General features: G+C 37.1%; 1 protein-coding gene across 1 annotated transcript; it reads right to left on the reverse strand.

The window, feature by feature from the left end:
- Positions 1-558: 558 nt before the first annotated feature.
- SLC35D2 (solute carrier family 35 member D2) lies at positions 559-23,289 on the reverse strand. The gene is given in 14 exon segments (XM_084305032.1): positions 559-1,931; positions 3,411-4,944; positions 4,946-5,033; positions 5,681-5,763; positions 7,659-7,737; positions 8,602-8,669; positions 9,713-9,805; positions 11,153-11,255; positions 12,320-12,388; positions 13,938-14,009; positions 16,159-16,226; positions 19,076-19,162; positions 21,104-21,137; positions 23,127-23,289. Coding segments are annotated over 13 exon segments (1,080 nt in total). The 5' UTR covers positions 23,282-23,289; the 3' UTR covers positions 559-1,931; positions 3,411-4,863.
- Between the last annotated feature and the right edge of the window lie 33 nt (positions 23,290-23,322).

Genomic DNA, 23,322 nt, shown 5'->3' on the forward strand with positions numbered 1-23,322 from the left:
GAAATGCCTCTTCCCAGCACGCTGCCAGTCTCCAGGCACTGGCAGAGAAGGGAGAATTCTAATCAGGGCACGTGACCTGTTTTCTCCGAGGAATGCCCAGAGTTTAGACTAGAGTAACGTCTCTGCATTACACACAGATTTGCAAATGACTGAAAAAAAATAATCAAAATGAAACAATGACTTCTGGTGCTTGCTTTAGTAGCAAGGTTTAATTCCTTTTCTGGAGGTTACACAAGAACAAAAAGAATAAAAATATTTTTATTGTAGTTGCTTAGGAATCGTAGAGACTGAAGATGGGTCTAAACCAAAACCCTGGATAAGAATACTCCAGACCTTGAGGATAACACAACAGCACTACTTCATACAGTGGTGAAGAGTTAAGTCCCAGTCCAGAGACTTCCAGGGCAAGTTCACACTGAACTTGTGCTTAGGCCAGAAAAATACATTTATCTCTTGATTTGAAGACAAAATAATAAATGGGTAATAAAGACATTTAATTCTTCCTATTTAATAGAAGGAGCAATATTATATAACCTTCAAAAAAGCTTTCTGGTAAGAGATTAATACCCATTTTACAGATGGTGAAATTATGGCACAAACTACTACAGTAAGATATTAACAAGGCAACAGGACTTCCAGCTTTCTGACCAAAATACATTGGAACTAGTGTTAAAGCTGAGGACATGGATCAAAAACATAAGGCTAAAAAGCAGTGTCAAGAACAGTACCTTAATGCAACATGAAATTTTTGGAAAGCTGAAAATACAAAGTAATATTAAAATACAATTAATTAAATTCACACAAATTTTTTTGTTGTTGTTGTTTGTTTGATTGTTTGTTTGTTTTAATGTTAACATGGAAAATCTCAGGAAATGCACAGAAACATTTACTCTTCTTTTCAGTGGCAGTTTGAAATATGCATTCTTCAAAGACCAACTTAAACTGGAGAAGAGAAACACTGATGGTTATACATGCACTTACAATAAGGCAAAATAAAAATTGTGTATATACTTCAATGATATTCTTTCACATTTAAGATGAAGCATCTTTAAAATTTAATGTGAATCTCTGACACCCAGAAATCTTCAAATGAAGAGCAGCAATGTATATCAAGTGTCACATTACTGACACCTTTGGTCAGAAAACCAAAGTACACAGATGAATTGAAGAGATGATGTCTGAATCACAAGGAATGTAACATTAACTGTAACAAAATGATATAAAAAACATTACTATCTTAACAACAAGCCAGTTTCTTGATGTTTAATCTCCCTTAAAAATTCATACTGTTTTCTATATCTTAACACCTCATTTTACTCCACAGGTAAGGCCTTAAAAATGGTCTTAAAAATGGTCTGAATACTAAATTTCTCCTAAATATTTACATACAATCACAAATTCCCCGAAGAGTCATTCACTACTCAAGGAAAACTTTAAATCTGAACAAGCTGTGCTATGCCTTTTCATATGCAACAATGGTGCTGAATACCTCCTTTAAATAAATTTAAAATAAAACAAAACAAAACACCATTTTTGACTACAGAATCACAAAGTCCACAGCTATAGGTCTTCACTTTTGCACTTCCAGCTCTGCCCACGCTCCCTTGCAATTTTACTGCTTTTCCAGAGACTGGTTACAAGCCTGAAACACATGTTGTGCTGGGCCTAATACCTGTAAACCAGGCTGAGATCCAAGAAGAAAAACAACAACAACAACAACAACAACAACAACAAAACAGTCCTTTTGAATTCAAGGAATTGTTCATCCAGCCCAGTCTATTTTTTTTCCCCCGAGGTATTCCTTTTATCTTTTCACAGGAATCACTGCAAGGACGTTACACAGTGCATGGCTAGAAAGCTTCTTGTGACAGCCACTGTACTTTCTCTCTCTTCATTTCACTCCATTACAGTTAGTCTGCTGCTAAGCAATCCTATAAAACCAAGAGTGAACAGGTTAATGTACAGTCTAAAGTTCCTTTCCAATCCAGTTACTGCTTAATTTAAATTTGCTTTCAGAAGTTTTTTAATCTTCTTCTGTTACCATACTTAAGTTCCTTGTAGACACACGTTGTCACCTGTAAAACTTAAATTTTAGAAGTATGGAAGTGACTTCTGAAAATCAAGCTTTGTAGCTAGCATTATGTGACCATAAGGCACTTTTTTAAGGGAATGTGACTTTCAGAAGTCACTCAATTATTTCTTAAAACTAGGTCACCTACTAGTGCTTAAATGTGTGTTCTGTAGACTTAAGTTTTCTGTAACCATTTTTCAATTGTTCCAAAAGAAAGAAACTGAAGTTTCACACAGCGAAGAAGTGATAGTTTTACAACCGTTGCAATATTACATTAAGCTAACATGAAATCTGTAGAAAAGAGCAGGATTACCTACAGATGTATCGTATGAGAAATCAGTTTTAAATTACTGCTTTATTAACTGAGAGATTAAATTGCTTAGCTGGAGGTTCTGAATAGCCATTTCAGTAATTGGCTAAATTGTAACATGAAAAACTGTGTCTGGTTCAATTCATATTCCCAGAGTTTCAACCAGTACATTTACTGGAACAATATTATCTGTGCAGATACAGAAGAAAAATAGTAAGTGACTGAAGCTGAATTGATCTGTGAAAGGATGCAATTACTTGCACACTCTTCTACATAATACCTAATTTTGATTATTCCTAATCTTTTTAACCATTTGAATAATACTGTCAAAAAGACTGAGAGCCAGGTCTGTATGTTAGGTAAGTTCAAGCCTGAAGGAATTCAAAATCAAGATACAGATAAAAAATTAAATAAAACTATTTCCACTACAGTATGGAATGAACTTCTGAAAAACTCTTCAACTATAGTCCAGAAGTTGATCCTATAGAAAGCAAATATTTATGTCCTACATGTGTACTTGAAATCATTACAATTGTCCATTTACACAGAAATGAAAAACTAATTGAAACTACATTCTGTATCTGTTTATAAATGTACAGCAAAATATTAATCAATGAAATGTACACAGCTATTCCTTTGTGGAAACTTATTTAGTAGGTGCCATTATGTATTCATTAGTATTATAGTCAAAATAGTGAAGGCTTTTTAAGTCACATAGGAAATCCTTTAAAACAGAAGATCTCTCTTAAATATATGTAGTAACCCATCCCTTGCACAGCTCCTCAACAGGTAGACAATATAAGTCACATCTCACAGAATCACAGAAAAGTTTGAGTTGGAAGGGTCCTTTAAAGATCATCCCATTCCATGGGCAGGGACATTTTTCACTAGATCAGACTACCCAAAGCCCCAGTCAATCTCATAGCCTGCCGTGAGAAACTTTATAGCCCAGATTTCTGTTTCCACTTTGACTGTGTTTGCTAATTACTAATAAACACTTCTAATATCAGCAGTCACTCTTCCTCTTACCATTTGAATCCATGCAGGTAGTGGGCAGTGGAGGCAGTCCCTGAAGCTTCTGGTTTGTTAGATTTAATCCAGTCTGGTCATTCAAGTGTAACACATCACATAATGCCTTTCAGGATTTGCTGTATTTTAATTCAAACTAGGGTACAAGTCATGACATCATCCTGGTTCCATGTCAAAGTCTTCCAAAAAGTTCTTTTGGTTTGAGTATTAAAAAAAAAATCTTGGCTCATGTTTGTATGGAATTGAAAATTTGAACAAGATTAATTGCTCTGCTGTCTTCCAGTGCTGCAGTGCTTCTAAGGTTAGCTTCAAAGGCTAAACACTACAACCTCAGAATTGCAAGTAAACAGTATCTTCTGTATTTTCAGAGAAGGAAGTGAGAATACAGAGCAATGCTTTTATTGTCCTAAGTAATAACAGAAACCATCAGAGTCCAGACTTTTTTTTGAACCACTGGACTCACCTTGCTGGATATAGCAAACCCTCAGGTTTGCCATGATCACCTGCTCTGAATTTTGAGCATAAATTAGTACCAAAAAAACTTTCACTGCATATGTAAGACGCAGATTCTTTCTTCCCATTGAAACACAACAGTTAGATTTCCATATATCAACCAGTTTTCCCACTTGTAGTTTGTAACATCACTTCTGTGCAGCATTAATTAGTAATTACAGACAAAACATTGGAGAAGAGGACTGTGATATAAAATGATGACTGTACCTACACAAACATAGAGTTACCTTTGTTATCTCTCTAAATTACCTGCTTGGTACTGGCTCTGTCAAAAAAAAAAATCTCTTTAATTATTAAAAGAGCCTCTCCAAGTTTTCTTCTTTCCTCAATGCTGCAGCGAAGTTATGACGATTCACTTGTAACAACAGTGACAACAGCAGCAGAATGCTGTGATGTTACTGAGAATGAGGAAAAGACTGAGAGAGAATGTCTACACAGTGCATACCAAACACACTAGGCCATATCCTGAGTTCTTCAGTCAACACATACACAAAGAACAATCTCGGGGCACGTCTCTTCTTTGATCCATATGTTCTACAGTCACTTATACAAGAACAAGTGCATAGGTGAAATCATTCTGAGCCACAAGCATCTTTTGTCTCTTCACTGATTTCAAAGATTATATGCACAACGCAATGGTGAATCAAGCCTTGTGATCCTTGCAGGGAGTTTTTCCTCAAAGAGAAGACAGAAACTGAGGCAGAACTAACAGATTTTGTTGGGTACAAGTAGCACCAAAGTCCAGGTGAATTAAAAACTTCATAACTTGAGATTTACTCATGTATGGCATTTGTTCTTATAAATTATCACATTATTATTTTTTTTTAATAAGCTAAAAAATTAAACTTGTCCATGTGTAAAAAATATGGTGTGCAAAAATATTTCTGAACCAATGGGATGTGTGCAGATGTGTGGTAACTGAGGTAGATTTTTTTTTTCCTCATTCCAAATATGTTCCAGCACATACTTGTTTAAGTCTGCAATCTTTTTCAAAGCAGGTATTTTGACTAACACTTTGACTCGAGAAGTGAATTCTCTTCATCCCCAGAGTGCGTAGACTTGCTGTTTCCTCTTAAAGTTAAAAATGAGTATCTCAGTCCTCCTGCCATACTAAAGAAAAGAGAATGAACACAGGTGTCAGAGATTCTTGATAAAGTATGCACACACGGTCACTTTATAGGTATTTACTTGTCCTTCTGAATGATTAAGGAATGCCAGCTACCATAAATTAGGAGTGCCTGAGAACTATGTAAGCCATGTCAGAAACTAGCCCTGAGACTACAAAGATCAGTTATCATCTGCTTCAACACATTCATAGAAGCAGGTGCAAGAGTTCATCAAAACACAAACCATCACAACTCTGAATCGTAACTCATGTTCAATGAACACAACTCATTCAGTCAGTGTTCTTGTTTCCCACACCACTTTTTTTTTTTTTTTTTCCCTTGGAAGCCTCACAGCACAGAACTGATCAGGTTAAAAACTACTCATAAAAAAGGATAGTTAAAAAAAAAAAGTAAATCTTCAGGCATGTTTCTATAGTTAAGATCCTACCATGATAAGATTCAGTATCTGCAAACAAATATGAAAAAACATAACTAATTGTAATGAATTTCACATCCTGAGGCATTGCTTCCTCAGGCAGGTTGTTTCCAAACTGCATCACCCAAGTGGGCCAAACCAAACAAAACATAAAACTGTATCTCACTGAGAAATCTTCAGCTTTAACAAACAATGGCTATTCAAGTTCTACTCACCAAATATTTAGGCCTATAAAGTTCAACATAGAGAATATGTAATCTCCACCAATCAACATTCCGATGTAAGCGATGGATATATTCTGAAAAGAAAACAAAAGCTATGAATTTGTTGAAATCAATGGACATCTCCAAGAACACAAAATAATTTACTTTACTAAAGAAATATATGTAGCTATGCTCTGTTGCTGGCCACTCTAAAATTAGTGCTTAAATTAGTTTCCCTGGATGTCATCATTATGGATAATTTAACAGAAAATAAAACTAATGTATCTTCTAAATGTGAGGCAAGGCATTGAGAGTGACTTTCTGAAGAGACAGAGTATGAAAATTAGTTATCTGACATTAGGCAAAATGGAGCTAAGGCTACTTTCTGAAATTGTACTTCCTTTTAATCTTTGGAAGGCTCATTTCAAATCCCACTTCTTAATAGCAGGTTTCAGATTCTCAAGCTTAAAAAAGTATGCTTTAAAGTTATAATAAAAGCTTTTTATTATTGCTGTAAAAGGGTTACCTCCTTACTTTGCCAACTAAAAGCTCATTGAAAGCACTTGGCTCAAATTCAAGTCAGGCACAGTTTAAAGCTAGAGTACAGTACCAGCCCCATGAAGTTTTGGGAATCTGAAATTGCCCTCTACAGAAAGAAGGAAAGCTGTAGAACTGTGTGATCATTTTACCAGTGCTTTGCTGGTTTCAAATGTTTTAGCAGCTAACCTGAACAATTACATCATTTCTACAGATTTCTACTGGGGACTACTGAATCATGAAGTGCTTCTCAACTTTAAAGCAAACCAAGGCATTTCAAAGTTAGTTAATTATACTTCAGAAAATAGACATAGCATTGCTCTACCTTAATGGTTCAAAGCTGATATATAAAATTTGAAAGAAAGCCTTCAGGACCTGAAGGAAAAACTACTAGATTATTCTTACCAGCGTTCCAAAAGCAAAATAACAAATGAACAAATATGTGTAGAAAGAGAACTACCATCTTCTTTTTGCGGATTTTGCTATGCTGGAATTAGTGTTTTCCTTAGTCACCCACTCAAGAGAGCACCCTGATGACTGTTATCCCTGTGCCTCAGCTAGTTTGGATATTGGTAATTATTTGGCCCACAACCACACGAACTTCATCTTTTACTAAAACTCTTCTGGGTTAAGCTTTATGCTCCTTTCCAAACTGACCTACAAAACTACTGGTGTTTGTGCAGTCTTCCCAAATCAGACACTGTGGTCTCATCAACACAAAGGAAGTTGCACTGGTTTCAATTTAATCTTGGTTAGAGAAAATAGACTATGAGGACACCAAGCTCAGTTTTTAAGACAAGCTCATTTTAATGTTAATCAAATTGACCAGAAGTTATATAAATCAAAATGAAGTAGTCCGTTCAGCCAGAATACAAGTTCCCACACAGAGGATGAAGCACTTAACATAACACAATAAACTCCGTACTACAGTTGTTACTATGGCTTAGCCATTATTTTTCATCTATGAGCTTCATCTATGAGCGCCCTTTTATCAGGAGCAATTAAAATAAGTTCAACCCCAAATGAACATAGATTAGTCTGTATCAGTTTGCAATGGATTTGCTTAGGGCTACCCTGACAAACCCACAGCAATTTGAAAAAAACACACTAGCAGGTGACGGTGCCTGATGAAATGTGATTAAATGCACATCTTTTACATCTTTTAACTACAACTGATTCAAGTTTCTCTTATAGGAAAAATTAAACCAAAGCAATACTCATATTGCTTTCTAGAGTATATCTATACATTCTTTCAATGGAAGAAGACAAGGTGACTTTCTAGTGTGGATCTCCAAAATGTAAAAATACAGCTATGACACAAGCAGCGTCTCAGTGTTAGTCCTCGCTTTGAGTTTCCAGCTCTGTTGCAGGAAGTAACACAGCTCGAAGCATAATCAGGATCAGTGTTGATGCAACGCTCTATTTCAGCATTCTCTTCTAATCCTTTACTCACCTTGATGGCACCAACTACTGTTGTCGTAAGTGCAGAATTGTAATGACTGCATAGGACAGTAGAATACATCAAAAGAAACCTACAGAAAATAAAAGAAAAAAATGTTTTAAGTTCCTTCCAGGGAGCTCAGAATCTTAGCAATACTTTGAAATGTTCAACATTTTTCAAGGACTAGTATTCTGCTGAGATCTTCATCCCAACTTGTTCTATCTCCCCCAAAAAACTTGTGGATCTGTACTTTAAGTCAACTAGGTGCATATACAAATTACTCAAAATATAATTAAAAAAATTAAGTTTTTCTTTATGCTGCTTGAGCTCTAGCAAAGTCACTTCCATTCTCTGTGCTTCTTAAATGTCAATATGTAAAAGTATTTTGACCCTTTGGATGGTGCTATGTGAAGGAGTAGAATAGGACCCAACTTACTTTTCTATTCTTCCTATTCTTCCTATTCTATTCTTACTTTTCTATTCTGCAATTCCAAGAGAAAAAAAGCATTGTTTCTTACTTCTGAGTGCCCCATACTCTTCCAGATACTTTAAAGAACAAATGTACTGAAACAGTTCCTATACTAAAGTGTTTACATTCTATTAACTGCATAGATTTAGTCAGATAATCAGAATAGATGGCTAGCAGAGGGATACTGAGTACAGAAACTAAAAACCTAAATGTTATCTTGTTGACCACAGTACTTGTGAGGACAACAACACAGGTAGTACTGAAATGGTTATTTACAGTATTAGAAATCTTTTAAAAGCAAGAAAGAAACCTGGGGGAGAAATGCATTTTCTTTGAATTTTAACATAACTTATTCATAAGTTTTACAATGGAGATTTGCAATTTGAAACACTGAATCATGAAGTGTTCCTCAACTTTATTGAGGAGCAATAAACACTGCACAACACTGCCATTAAAATGTCTTACTTGATTGCCCTTTGTCCTTACCCCAACAAGCAGGAAAGAAGAAATTGGAAGACAAATAAAAAATTTGTCCAGTGCTGGAAATGCGTTGCCTATTTAAACAAAGAAAAAAGAGAGATAGAGAGAATTGTGTGCTATATAACTGTAAACAGATATAAAATGTAGTTAACATGAAAATGTGAAAAATCACAAAACAGATTTATAATATAATTACAAAAGGTTTATGTAACTTTTGAAACAGTTTGATATATTTAACTTCAGAGACAACTGACTAAGATGACAAGAAGGCATTTCACATAGAATAGCTATAAATCACATCATTTTTTCAGGGAATGACAATTTTTCCAGTGAAAGAAGACTTATAAGAACACAAAGACAAAATCATGAGTGCTCAGGGCACAACAACTTTGCAATAAAAGGATGCTGGAACGATTTATGATACCCACAAGCTCTGTAGCAATCTTCAGGGGCAAATCTCAAGGAATTCCAAAAGGAAATACAAATCTTCAGACTCTTTTTACAGGTAAGAAAAAAGTGACTCAGCAAAACTGTGAGGATGCCAGAAAAAGAACACAAATCTTCTGGTCTGCTACACTACTTGCCAGGACATACTGCATACAGTATTACTGTCCTATAATTACCTGTGGAGAGTTATGCTATAGTCCAATGAGACTGTAGCATGCAGGTTACTAAACCAGACTGAGACTAAATAAGATTCTCTTCTGAATGAGAGAAAAACTGGAAATCATCTGGTGTTCGTATTTGCAGCCTCTTTTCAGAGAACATGGCAAACCACATGATACAGCTGGATTCTCAACCACTTGCTCTAGCTGTGGGACCCTGTCCTGTATTACTTTGAAATGGTAAAAGTATAAGAGCTATACTTCAGCTTCAGATTCTCCTTAGAGTGAATAATTGCATTTTCTTATCTGTAAAGGGTAAGTCCAAGTCACATAGTTCCAAATGCTAGCCACTAACATGGAGGTAGGATTACTTCTCAATAAATAAATAAATAAACAAATAAAAATTCATAACCTCAAAAAAAAAAAAAAAAAAGAACACACCAAACAAACAAACAAACAAAAACACAATAAAATACTGTTATCAATTTGATATATGGAATATTGCTGCTTACCTGCTGGAAGTCTCCAGTAGAAAAGCTAATAATAACCGTTGGAACCACCATAAAACAAGCATTATAGAAAAGGACACCATATTTTCCCAACTCCTGTGAAAAATGAAACATGGTGTTTCAAAATACAAGACAACTGAGAGCAAAAAAAATAAACACTGCTCTGGCAATTCTTCCGACGCTACTGTAAATGAGCAGCTAGAAGGTAATGTACTACAATTTAAAACACAAGTTTGTGATCATTGGTTTCAGTGTTTAGGACTACGATGTGCTTCCATTTCAGTCACTGAATACTCAGAAAAATACTACTGTTCTGCTATACCTGGAAAAGTGTCTGTACAGCAGTAGCTAGCCATAAACTTCCCGAGGCATCAGTCCAGAGATGCTTTGTATTAGACTGCATTCAGCTAGTGCATATTCACCCCGAATGCACAGGGTAAGGTGGCTCCTCAGGGCCAGTGTAACAGTGAAAATTAAGCCTGACTCCTAGATGTAGCACCTGCAGTCACTGGTAACTGCTGTAACTTCAAGCAGCTTGAGGGGTGCCATACATCCTGTAGGTTAATTTGCTTGACAGAAAGGCAGAAGAGGATCAGGGTAATGAAAAAGCAGCCTTCCCTTCTTCCAGATTCAGTTATACTACTCAGCAAATCTCTGCAGTTTAGGTGTTGCTTCAAAATGAAACACTGTATTTTGCAGAAACCTTTGAGGCCAGTAAGTGCTGCTCTCAAAGAAAAATGCAGGGTCTGTGTTCAGTGCAACTTCTGAGATTATTAAAAGACACATATTTCCTCTGTACAGAATGACCCATAAAAGTCAGTGACAAAACCTGAATTCAACATCTCCAAAACTGCTTTTTGCTATGACTTGGTATGTTTTCATGTCACCAAACTTAGAGTACCCTGCTCAGCGTTTATATAGCATATAATCTATCAAGGTATCACTTAATGCTTTGGCATACTGGTGCTGAGTTTAGACTTGCTTTTGGATAGCCTACAAAGATATCAGTTGTGATGGCTGTTGACTTAAACTAGACAGGTCTCTGTTCCTCCCCACAGGTTTATTTTACATAAATGTCACTTAAAAGTGTGTTTCTAGTCAAATGATTATATCCTTAGATATAAATCAAGCTTACTGGTACATAGTTTGCTTTTGTCTTGGATTTTTTTTTTTAAACAAAAGCAACATTATAAAGTCACCACAAAGTTTGCCTAAAAGACCTGAGAGAAAATAAAACTTGCTGCTTATTTAGGCCTGTTCTCAGACACTCATTATGAGTTTTTTCCCAGGCTGTTCTGTATTAATGATGTGTATATTCACCTATCAACTGAAATATGAAAGCAATAAAACTATTTATTAGTGCATACAGAATGTTCATAAAGTCATATACTAATTAACCTTATTGTCAAAATGTTAAATTCAACCTAATCACCCTTCAGTTACCTTTGGATCCATTTTCTGCTTCGTGTAAACTCCATTTGCAGCTGTGAAGATATCATTTAGTAATACAAAGGTGTAGCCCTCTAGATTAAAAGACAGATCAGACCTGGAAAAGATATATTATATTGTAAATAAACAAATATTATGCTGTGTAATACTACCTTGCTTAACCAGAGAACTACCATAAATGAAGAAATGTAAATCCTGAGAAATCATTCAAGTCACAGGCTTTGCTTTAAATCTCCTTTGCATGTCAAGGTACTTTCTATTTCTCCAGTCACAGGACGATCACAAATGAGTCATCAGAGAGTTCCCAGAACTCAGTATGGAAGTAGAAGGAAAAGTTCAGCTTTCATTTTGTGAAAAATTCCGTCTGTCTCAAACATGACAACCTGTTCAATTATTTCTGAGTGTATTTATCTACTTCTTTTAACACAAAAATGTAGCTATGGAATAAAATCTATTCGTTTTTTATAGTCAGACCAGACATATTGTCATCCTTTCTGTTTTGACTAGTTACCTCACGGATATAGTGAAATTTATTTAATAGGACATGGCTCTATCCAAGTCACACCACATGGAAATTATTTACCTTTGTACACAGTAAAGCCAAAATTTAAAAAAAAAAAAAACAACAACAAAGATTACATTTCCATTTAAGTAAATGAATTTTTGAACAAGAAAACACAGGAGACTAACAGATAAGTAATTTGGGAACATATCTCATATTTGAACTTGCTCAAAGTGATAAAAAGTAGACATTGTCTAACTCAAAACAAAATTTGACAACCAAAAGAACATTCTTTCTACCCAGAACAAATATATTTTTCTGAAACTATTAAAATACAATGATATTATGCAAGGAAGGCAGTGCTTCTTACACAGTTTAACCTGCTATGTTTCTGCAAACACAGAAAAGCTAGGAGTGGAAAAAGAAGCACCCAAATACTTCCAGATGGAGTTCAAGCTTTCCCTTTGTACTCCTGCACCTCCCAATGATGTCAGTAGAGAGATTATCCAAGTCAATTTCATTCAGAGTAAGTGGATCGACTTAGGGTCATTTGGCACTTAACAAGGAAGAAACTCCTCCTGTTGTCCCTCCTCTCATAACATGACTTCTGTTATGTTATGAAACAAAACGAAAGCACATTTCACAAATGAAAACCTTACCCAGCTGCTATGAAAGCCCCAAGAACGATGGCAAACACACTGATGAAAATGCTCAGCGGGTACCGTTTCCTGTAGACAAAATTAGACAGTTCACGTTTTCATTAGTTGAAGAGGAGATTAAATGTCTCTCTGACTGAAATGTTCCAAAGCAATTAGTAATCACAAAATATTTAACAGGAGGGCACAGTCCCGAAAACCTTACAGATGCAACGTGGTTGACGATGGGAAGTTATGGCCCAAACTGTCAGATTTTGGCACTGAGAACAGAGATTGTAAAAGCATCATGAGTACTCTGCTACTAGATATTTTTTATAGTAAAGATTAAGGGTTTAAAGTATCAGTACTAGAGTACACTGTAACCTATCCTGTACTGGAGTTCATATGGGACATATCTCAGTGTCTTCAAGTCATTTAAAAAATAAAAATCACTACACATCTCTTGTGCAATTTGTCATCTCACCTTTCATGGGGAAAATGCTATAGAGCAGATTATCTGGGTTATTTTTGAAATCAAAAAAGATTTTCATCTGGAGTGGAAAGCACAGAAGCTTATGATATTCTTCAGTGTGCCTACATCAGTGCTGACACAGAGTAGGGCAAAGCATACCATAAAGCTACCTTACTTCTTATAGGAACATTCCTTTATTTAGAAATGTCTCAAATATTTTTGTAAGACACATGCTGCAATGCATCTTACAGACCTTCCCATGTCTCTTAGGCCAGTCCCCAGCTCTGAGCAGGCCTCTGAGAAAAGATACATAAAAAAAAAAGAAAAAAAAAAAGCATAATGCTCCCAGAGAAATCCTGCAACCTCAGGCCAACAGAAGATAGAAACTTCTGCTGCTTTTCCTGTGAGAATATGTAATTAGAAAAGAATCTAGGTGTTCCCCCAAATATGACTCAAACTGATTTTGATCACCAAAAGGCGATACTTCAACCAAAAGGAGATGACTATCTAACTGGGGGCTTTTTGAAAAGCTTTTCCCCAACCATCACTCTCATGTTGCTTGGATACTGCTTCAGCAAGCTGTTTTTCCCCTTTTAACCTAGTTTCATCCAAACACAAGCCTTCTGGGTAAAACTTTAGAGGTAAGAAAAATTATTACAGATTTATATTCCTATTCTTCCAAGGCAGTACACTCGAAACTAGCGATCCCAAGCTGCAATAGCAGAAAGTTCTTAATTTCTCATTTAAGATAACTTGTAATTATAGAGTTTGCTGACCTAACAGCACATATTTTGCTTCACTAAACTGGCATGTTTTAAGATTTGACTCATCAAGCTATTCTGCATAAGCGAAGTACCATACTATCATCACTGTTTTGAGACATAAGGATTTGTCTTCGCTAAAAAAAGCATCTGAGTCACGGATCACTTACTTGATTCCTGTGCAACAGTCAAGAGAATGAGTTGTGAAAAGTGCACACTTTTTCTCTCATATTCACTACGGTGTATCTATGTCTTCAGATAAAAGCTACATAAAACCACTTTCTTTGTTTCTCTCTGTCTGACAGTAAAAATCACTTGTTCAGTACCCTGATGAGATGTCACAAGTAATCTGTTTGATATGATCTCAAATAAAGGTATCTTAAAATGAAAAAAAATAAAATAAAATCACCCAAGTATGATGATTTCCAGCAGTAATGTAAGTGGAATGGTAAACTTCCTGAGCACTGTAAACATCGGCAAACTGTCAAAATAAATAAATAAATAAATAATAAACTAATATAATTAAATAATAAATTAATAAAAAAACAAGCACAGCTTCAAATTAACAGCATTTTTATGTTCTAATTGTTATGTAGTTTTAAAAACCAGAGGATGAAACAACTACCCCAGCAATAGGCAAGCAAAACAAATTCCCAACCACTTACCATACATAAAAATGTCAGTCTGACACTAGAGGCAGATTAGATAACCAAATCATTGAAAATAACAAGGTTTGCCAGTTTGTAAAATAGCTTGCAACTGGCTACCTTCTAAAAAGTCCCTCCACACCAGTGAAATGGAACATAAGGGCTATTTCCTGCTTAACGTAGTCCCTGTGAAATAAATCTTTCTACAGAAATCAGAGGCAGGGTAAGTAACAATCATTTCTATTGTAAATATAAAAGACAAGAAATAAAGCTGTCTCTGAAACACATAACAAAGATAAAATACAAAGTGAACAAGCTTGGTAAACAAGCTGTACTTTCAAAAAAAAGTAAAATAAATCCATAAGAAGAAAACAGAGTGTACAAGAATCATGAAAGGTGGATCCTATCAAACAAACTATCAAACAAATTACTACTTTGGAACAACATATTGTTGGTCTGCATGAAGTGATACAGTTGGAAACCTTTCTGACTAATTTGAGAAAACATTTACATATGACACTTCAGGAGTCTGACAGCATGGCCATCTGGACCAATTAATCCTCTTTTTAAGATAAGCACTGGCAACTGCATTAATAAACACTACAAATCCTAACACTTACTTTGGACGCTTTCAAAGAGACCTTTAGAGATTATGCATAGGATCACCTGCAGGTTGCAGGTTTTTAAAATTAAAAATTATGGTTAGGGGAAGAACAACCCACAAACCTAACTTCCACAGAATTGAAACTACTTCTGTATTCACACCAGCTTAAACACTCCTAGGAACAGTGCAGCCAAAGGCATTATGTTTGCCTGAACAGACACTTCTGAGGAACAATTTCAGCCTGTGCACAAAAAAATGTTGCAGAATCAGGTGCCCAATGTTGCTAGTGGAAGAAAACTAATTCTTTAGACAAAAAGCTATGTATTCTCTCTCCCAGCATCTCAGAGTTATGATATGCTTAAAATCTACAAAATTCTCAGTTTTGTTTTAACTTACTGTCAAATCCTCAGTAGCCTGTGATAACATACAAGAAACAGCTGCAATGGCATTGCAGTGATCTCAAATTCCGCAACAGCCATTATGATTCTGCACTCCTCTTCCACAGAAAACTCTGTCGTTCAGTCTCCTACTGCATTTCCTCTACATAGTTTATGCTTCTATAGCACTAGCATGGCAGTACCTCTCATGGATCAGGGAGCCTACAGGAAAGCTGGGGAGGGACTCTTTATCAGGGAAGGTAGTGATAGGACACTAAACTAAAAGATTTAGATAGAGATTCAGAAGAAATTCTTCACTAAGAGGGTGGTGAGGCCCTGGCACAGGCTGCCCAGAGAAGCTGTGGTTGCCCCATCCCTGGAGGTGTTCAAGGCCAGGCTGGGGCTTTGGGCAGCCTGGTCTGGTGGGAGGTGGGAACCCGTGGCAGGGGGGTGGAACTGGGTGGTCGTTAAGGTCCCTTCCAACCCAAACCACAGCCAGCTCTTTGTGCTTAGCAGGGGAACACCACCACTACCACTCCACTCCACAGTATTTTTTCCATCTTGTGGTATGTCCTAAATAACCTGCAACAACATCATGATACAAATCTTCCCCACATCCCTCTTCCTTCAAAGAAGTCTTAGAGCTTTCAAGCCCTGTCGATAGATCACCCAGGAAAAATGACACTGGAGTTATGAGGGGAAAGGACCCTGAAAATAATATAAAAGCACTTTCATTGTCACAGAGGAGTATTGTGATTTATTTTTTCTAAGCAAGAAAGAAAAGAAGCATTACAAGAATTTAAAAGAAGCATACAACTTGTAAACAGGTCAAATGCTTGGGTAAGTTACTGTAGTGCTATAAGACACGATAGTAGTATCTGGTATTTAGACAGACAGACATCATTTGCATTAAAGTCCCTATGCAACGCTTTTCTTCAGTGCTTTTAACCCCCACAAAATAAAGGGTAAAAGCCAGTGTATTATAACTTCTATTTACTATACCTGAGTTTGCTGGTACTTGATAATCCACTTATGTGGTTTCCAACATAAATCAGAGGCAGAGGAAACAACTGTGATAAAATTAAAAGCACAACTCAGATTATTATGTTTTGAAGCACTGTTGAGAAACTTTGATAAAATTTGAGAACTGTAATATTAGATGTGGTTTAGCAAGTTTTAGCAATAAAGAAGGTGGTTTGGTATTAAGGGGAAAAAAATGTAACTGCTGCAAACTGATCTACAGTTCTTCTTCATGTGACCATTTGAGTCCTGCACTGCTTCACTGACTTCACTGGAACAGTAGCAATTTATCTCTAACGAGACTCAGACTCCATTTAGAGTCACTTTTAATCAATTTTATTTTAATTACTGTCACTCTCAGATTAATACCTAATGTTTGGATTTTACATATAGAAGTAATATTAATAGCTGTAACAAAATAAGCAAGAGAGCAAGTGGAATAAAAAAATAAAAAAGAAGCTATAAATATTTCATGTTTCTCTAGGTACCCCGCATAAATTAGTATCTCTGGAAGATACATTATTTTAGATCTACCTAATGAATTACGCTATGTGAGACACTAGAAGTGAAAGATAAATATTTAGGTGTAAATCAAGCTCTACCATTCCTGGCTTCTAGCATAATGAGACTGACTCTCACAAAAATATATGGGCCATAACTCAATACAGAGAAACAATAATAGAATTTCAGGGCCTTGAGAAAACATACAAGAAGTCACGGATCTCTACGCAATAGTCAGCTGCAGTTCAAAGCTGTCATTTGCCCACTGCAGAAAAATTGCAGAAGATTAAAAGCAGCCAAAGTAATCAGTGGGGACAAAGGTAGTGTGCATGCCTAGTCCCGTTTGCTATCAGTCAAGTGGAGCTGAAATGCCAGAAAGACAAAACACATCCCCGGTCCGCAGGTGTGCAATAGCTGGTGTTGGTGTGCCTATACACATGTGCTGGGAGACACTGTGTTTGTCACAGGGTACGTCTTCTCAAAGCTGTGTGTGCTAGGAAAACATACAAGAATGGGCTGCATTTTACCTATGTTGAAAATTCGGCCCTTCTTTACCTCAAAGAGGAGTAAAGTACAGTCGAAGTTAGCCGTAGTTATCTAAAGTTGAGAGTTCAAAGTTAAAGGAGTATCAGTAACATAATAAATATTCCCCCTGTCAACATGAACTCGCAAAAATTTTGTTATATACTACCTCTTCAGCAGGCTTTTATGTAGAAATCTGTCTCTGTATAGGATGAAAGCAGCTGACATTACATTTTCTTTCCTCTGAAGTCATCGGTTGTGAAGGAAAAATTGCAATCAACTTCATAGCATCAAAGATCAGTGAAATATTTACTTTAACAAGCTTTTCAAGAACTCTGAAGTTTTACTGCAAAAGTAAGCACTTTGTTACTTTAAAACTCTAGCTGAAATCACTGAGACCATTCAGGATTCAAAAGCCACAATGATCTTAGTGTCTTAGTGAAAGCAAAAGCTGTCAAAGACTAAGAGGTCAGTCAAACGGTGTTTTAAAAAGTAAAAAAATCAACAAGACAGGTCTAGCTCACTCACTGTGACTTCTCATATCCAGCACTAAAAGCAAAGTGTAAGTCTTGGATGCTGCAGTGTTTACCACTCCCAGCATATCCAGGAAAATCTTCCAAAGGATAGATATTATTAGGACAAAGTGAAAAGGATGCTGTACTTTTTTAGTGCCCTTGTACTGACATTACTGTAAAGGTTATGGGGACAGTAGTGGGACTGATAGAGGATGCAGAGGAAATAAATTTCTCAAGGTCTCAAAAAGTTTTTGATAAGTGGAATTCAGAGCTACTCACTGGGAAACCTTCTTCATTCATATTAAGAAAAGAAAAAAAAAAAGGATCATCCATCTTATAATCAACAGCACAGATATTCCTTCAAGATTTCTAAGTGCAGAAACACCAATAATTTCAACATGCATTAAGAACACACAGCATTGTAGTAAACTGCACCCTGTAGCAAAACAAGATTCTGCAATGGAGATGCTGGCTTGAAAACCTAGGAAGCTAGGATAGCTGAGCTCTGCAGCAGGCCTGGGAACTAATTCTCTCTCTGAGCAAATGCTGACCAATATTCTGCAACAAGACATAAATATGCAGACCTATGCACTAAAAAAAAAAAAAAGAAAAAGAAGAAAAAAAAAAAAAAAGCTCTAGCAATCTTGCACATGGTTGTAAAAAATCTAGAAGGATCATTTCTGTAGTCATTTCAGATCCTAGCTCCCAATCTGAGATAATATAAGATACTCCTTCATATTCTCTCTATCCTGCCTCTTTGGACCACACACACTTAAGGGCTGCATCATGCAGCTAGCACCTACCTACATTGTTTTTGATGAGTATTATTTTGACACCTTCTGTTAAGCTGAAATCTTATATTTGGAGAGAACTGTTGTTTGGGTTTTTGGTCTCTGATATATTCTTTTTCTCTTGCTATATTACATGCCCCATTCAAATTTCCAAGCAGCACTTCTCTCTTCATGTTGTGTACTAGATCAAAATTTGCTCTTATAGACATAGATCTCTCACTGATCCTGCAGGGAGCTGTATACATCCAACAAAGTACTTCAGGAACCTGGCAAAGTTTATCCAGCTGTATGAAGTACAACATCCTTTCCCATGTATTGCATATCAAATTACAGTACATTTCTCTTCAGACAGAAGGCAAGAATACTGCAATGAAATGGAAATCATCTAATCCAACATTGAATGAAACAAAGATACAGAAAATCACATTTGATTTAAAAATATAAAATTGTTTTCTGTTCTTCTTTCCTGTCTTGTCTCCTACTTGAAAACAGTTTTCAGGTCCTGCAGAAAGACAGCCATTACAGAAGGTAACATTTTCTTACTACTATCACACGCTAGGTAATGCTTACCTTCACAGGTATACTTTTGTCAAAGTCAGGAAAGTGGATAATCTTATTTAATTTAGATATATACAAGATAAGTATAGTGGCTGCCATCTAAACAAAGAGAAAAAAAATAAATAAGAAGTCATGTAAGAACAAAACCATAATGCGTGATGGAAGAACTGCTTTAAAGACAAAATCTATGCATTTGACAAAATCATAGAATCATTCAGGCTGGAAGAGACTCCAAGATCACCGAGTCCAACCTTTAACCTAGCTCTGCCAAGTCCACCAGTTAACCATGTCCCTAAGCACCACATCTACACGTTTCTTGAAGACCTCTGAGGACAGTGACTCTACCACTTCCCTGGGCAGCCTGTTCCAATGCCTCACAACATTTTCACTGAAGAAACCTTTCCCAATAACCACCTTAAACCCCTCTGGCACAACTTATGGCCATTTCCTCTTGTGCTTGGGATAAGAGGCTGATCCTCACCTGGCTATAACTCCTTTAAGGTAACTGCAGAGCAATAGAGAGATGTTATGTATTATGTACATCTTTCAACAGCACAGCATGTAGTGAATAAACAGGAGTAACTTTTTATTCTCATTGATTTTGCTTGTTATTTATTTAAAGTACAATACATATTAGTTTTATGGCTCAAAAAAAAGTTGTACCTTGTGAAAAAAAACGTGCATATTAAAGAGCCAAGAAAATTAAGAAGATGATCCCAGCATTATCATGCTATTTTCACACAGAGTGCTGTTTAGTCTGATGAATAACTCCTACAGGTTTTCTTTTTTTTTTTTTTTTTTTTGGGGGGGGGGCATGCATTGATCAGTCTATTGACAAAGTGAACAAAAAGTAATAAAGGTATGTTGAGAATGAAGGAGAGTATTTGAGCATTCATAAGCCTTTAATGCTGGCCACAGGGAGGAAAAAATGTTAGACTAAATGTTATATACAAAAATATAATAAAAAATAAATAAAAATAAAATAATTGGCTACCTACAAGGACAGGGTGGAATTATGTTTTAGTGACTGAAGTATTATATCATCTTACATGCTCTTTTCAAAGCATTTAGGGAAATCTTGGAAGAACTGGTAAATAAAACAAAGGAACGGCCTTGAGTCTTAGGTTCTGCAAAGAAAGGACATTGCCCCATTGCCCACACCATTGCCCTTAATATGAATTATTTCCATTCTTTGCCTTCCACGGAAACATGAGCTTTCCAAAGACTTGCAGTTGTTTTAGCAGTCTGCAAGTACCAAACCCCATTTTTCTCCCCCTTCTCATATAGCAAATTTTACAAGACCTTTTACTCACTTCAGCACTACGCAGCAGAGATGTCAGACCTGTTTTCCCCTCTTCCTCACTAATTCTTAGCTTGTAACCTTGGCAGAAAATAAATCCTCTCTTTTAAATGTATGTGCCTAAACAATGTTTGAGATAAATCTCCATCTTTCCAAGCCACCCCTTTGCAGGGTCACACACTTCCTCTTTATGGGCCATGTACACGAATACTTGAACTTTGGTTTTACTACGATGCCTAACTACAACAGCAAGTATTTCTGCTGAGGCACTACAAATTGCCCACGAGCTAATAAGGTACCTAAGAACCAAAAGCGTATGGTAGTCCTACCAGAAAACTGATGGAGAAAGTGGAAGAAATTTATGAGGAAACACTGTTTGTCTACAGATGAGGGAGGCAGTGTTTCTACACATATTCCACAAATGCTTCAGGACTCTAAAAGCATCTAGGCCATTGGTAGCAATCTTGACAGTTTGGGAGGCTGTATCTCTTAACTGCTGAGTTCTATGAGAGAAAATAAACGTCATTTCCAGTTCTTTATGTGACTCTTCCTAGCCAATGTTTTTGACTTGGACTGAAACTTCCTCCATCTCACTAAAACAAAGTACTCTTACAGTGCATCTAACAAAAGAAGCAGTGCACTGTAAGAGAGATTTCCCCCCTAAAATATATCTCTATGTTAACAACAGTTGAACTTACAAAATAATAAGTACATATAGAATGTTTTATATGTGAACATACCTGTCCAATTCCAAGAAATATTGGTGATGGGAATCTGAAAAGCACAAACAGACATTTAATACTGAGGAAAGCAAAACCAAAACAAAACCAAAACCAAAAACCAAAACCAAAAAAAAAAAAAAAACACCACACCACCAATAAAGCCAAATCCAACAACAGTAAAAGAGGTGTTTAAATTTAGTACATGTGGATTACTGACCAGTCTTTCAGAAGAGCTCAGGACCTGCAACACTTACTGGAGTCTTAATATCCTATTTGTGCAGCAAAACACAAGCCACGTACAAATGATACCTCATAGGCATTGCTGATCAGTCCTAAAGAGCTAATTAGTTCTGGTGTATTTTGAGTGAAGATTACATACTTGGAGAACTCTAACAAAGCATAAGTTTTTGAGTGGCCTCACATGCACTGTGCAGTAAGCTGAACCTCTTGTACTTGCCCTAACCTGAAAGCTTATCTCCACAGTCCAAACACACCAACAATATGTACTTGATAAAAAAAAAAAATCCTACGTAAATGTTGTAGAAACATCTATTGTCTGCTAAAATGGCTAAATTCCTACCGTACCCTTTCAGTTGGCTCCTGCTCAAAGCACAGATTCTTGACCAGTAAGAAAGCAGAAACTTTAGGACATCCCAAGAATTTGAGAGTCTCCATTTTTCCCCCTAAACCTACTTCCAAAAAAAAGAATAGAAAAAAAAAAAGATGCAGTAGCAACAGCTAATTTTTTGTATGCATAATGAAATTCAAGCAAATAATTTATTTAGTATGGTTGTCTGCTTTATGTTATAACCAGCAATGTGTTTGGAGCCTCTCTGACCGGAATCCTCAGGTGCCAAGGAGCTCCCCAAACCTAACAAACAGTTGCTTCCTCCAAGGAGCCATGCAGCATTTTGCTGGACTGCATTGTCAGGGATGGTCACGCACAAATCTGCATCTAGGGAATCTGAAATAAAATCTGTTTCATTCTCTGTGCACACCTGTACAAACAAATGCCCAACATGGGGCGTACCTTCTCAATAAGCTCTGTAATTTTCCCTTATCACAAATTCCTTGAGATTGCAGTGATTTAACACAGAGGCCACCAAGAGCTGCTTGGTGCACTGCATTTCTCCAGTGAGCACCACTGGGACAGGAACACGGCATTAACAGAAGAAAGAAACACCCTGAAGCACAGCAGGAAGTTCTTGGGGACACTGGAGTCATAACACAAATAAAGGACAAGAACTGCCAGCAGCGAAAGAGGTTCCAGGAAACAGGTATTAGCAGCACCAGGAAAAGAAAAAAAAAAAAAAAAAAAAGAGCAGAAAAAACAGGACTTGATAATCGTGTGACATCTAAACTGTATTTTAGTTTGTACTTATAGCTGCAACACATAAGTGTGAAGACTTCATTCACATGTACTATACAGATTTCTCCAAATCTTGTTGGTCTTGCAGAGCCCTAGAAGTTCCCAGCAATGCTGTAAGCTCGTAGTACAAAACTCAGGTTTAGTGATGGCCATGCTGTCTTTGATTATCTTTCGTGGACGTGCCAGATGTACACCTGGGATTTACAGGGAGCTGCAGACTGTGGGATGAAAACCACTAGGAAACAAAACCATAAATTGCCTCATAGATCATTTCTGGGAGACGCAATATACGGCTCTTACATGTTAGAAAGTAACTGCTAGATTTATTTTTTGTGTGTGTTCAGTTCTGTGTCTGTTCTTAGCCCACTGTGAACTAAAAGAAAGCAAAAACGAAGCAAACTAAGTGAAGAACATGAATGGTGCACAGCTGGCAGCTGCAGGTCTCTAATTCTGCAAGGGGCTACCTCCTGACCACTTCAGAGGCACTTTTACAATTCGGAGACCTTCTCGGGCTCTGCTTTTTATCTTTGTCTACCTTATAAAAGAGAGGTGCTTCCAGGTCGGCAGCGTGCCTGCCAGCACCAGCAGCAGGCTCTCAGCTGGCAGCCGCCCCCGAGAGCCGCTCAGCCCCGACCTTCCCCGCAGGGCAGTGCCGACCCGCGGGGCGCTCACCTGTATGCGCTGAGCAGGGCCTTGTTGACCAGCACGATGAGGAAGGAGCACGTCCCGTAGAAGAGTGCAGACAGCACCCTGGGCACCGCCGAGACCGCGGGGGCGGCGGCGGGGGCCCCCTCCGCGGCCTGCCCGGGGCTCTGCCCGCTGCTCATGGCGGGCATGCGGCGGGCACGGCCCCGCCCCGGGCAGCTCG

Source organism: Netta rufina (genome assembly GCF_964035555.1).
Source record: "Netta rufina genome assembly, chromosome: Z".
Taxonomy (NCBI): Eukaryota; Metazoa; Chordata; class Aves; order Anseriformes; family Anatidae; genus Netta; species Netta rufina.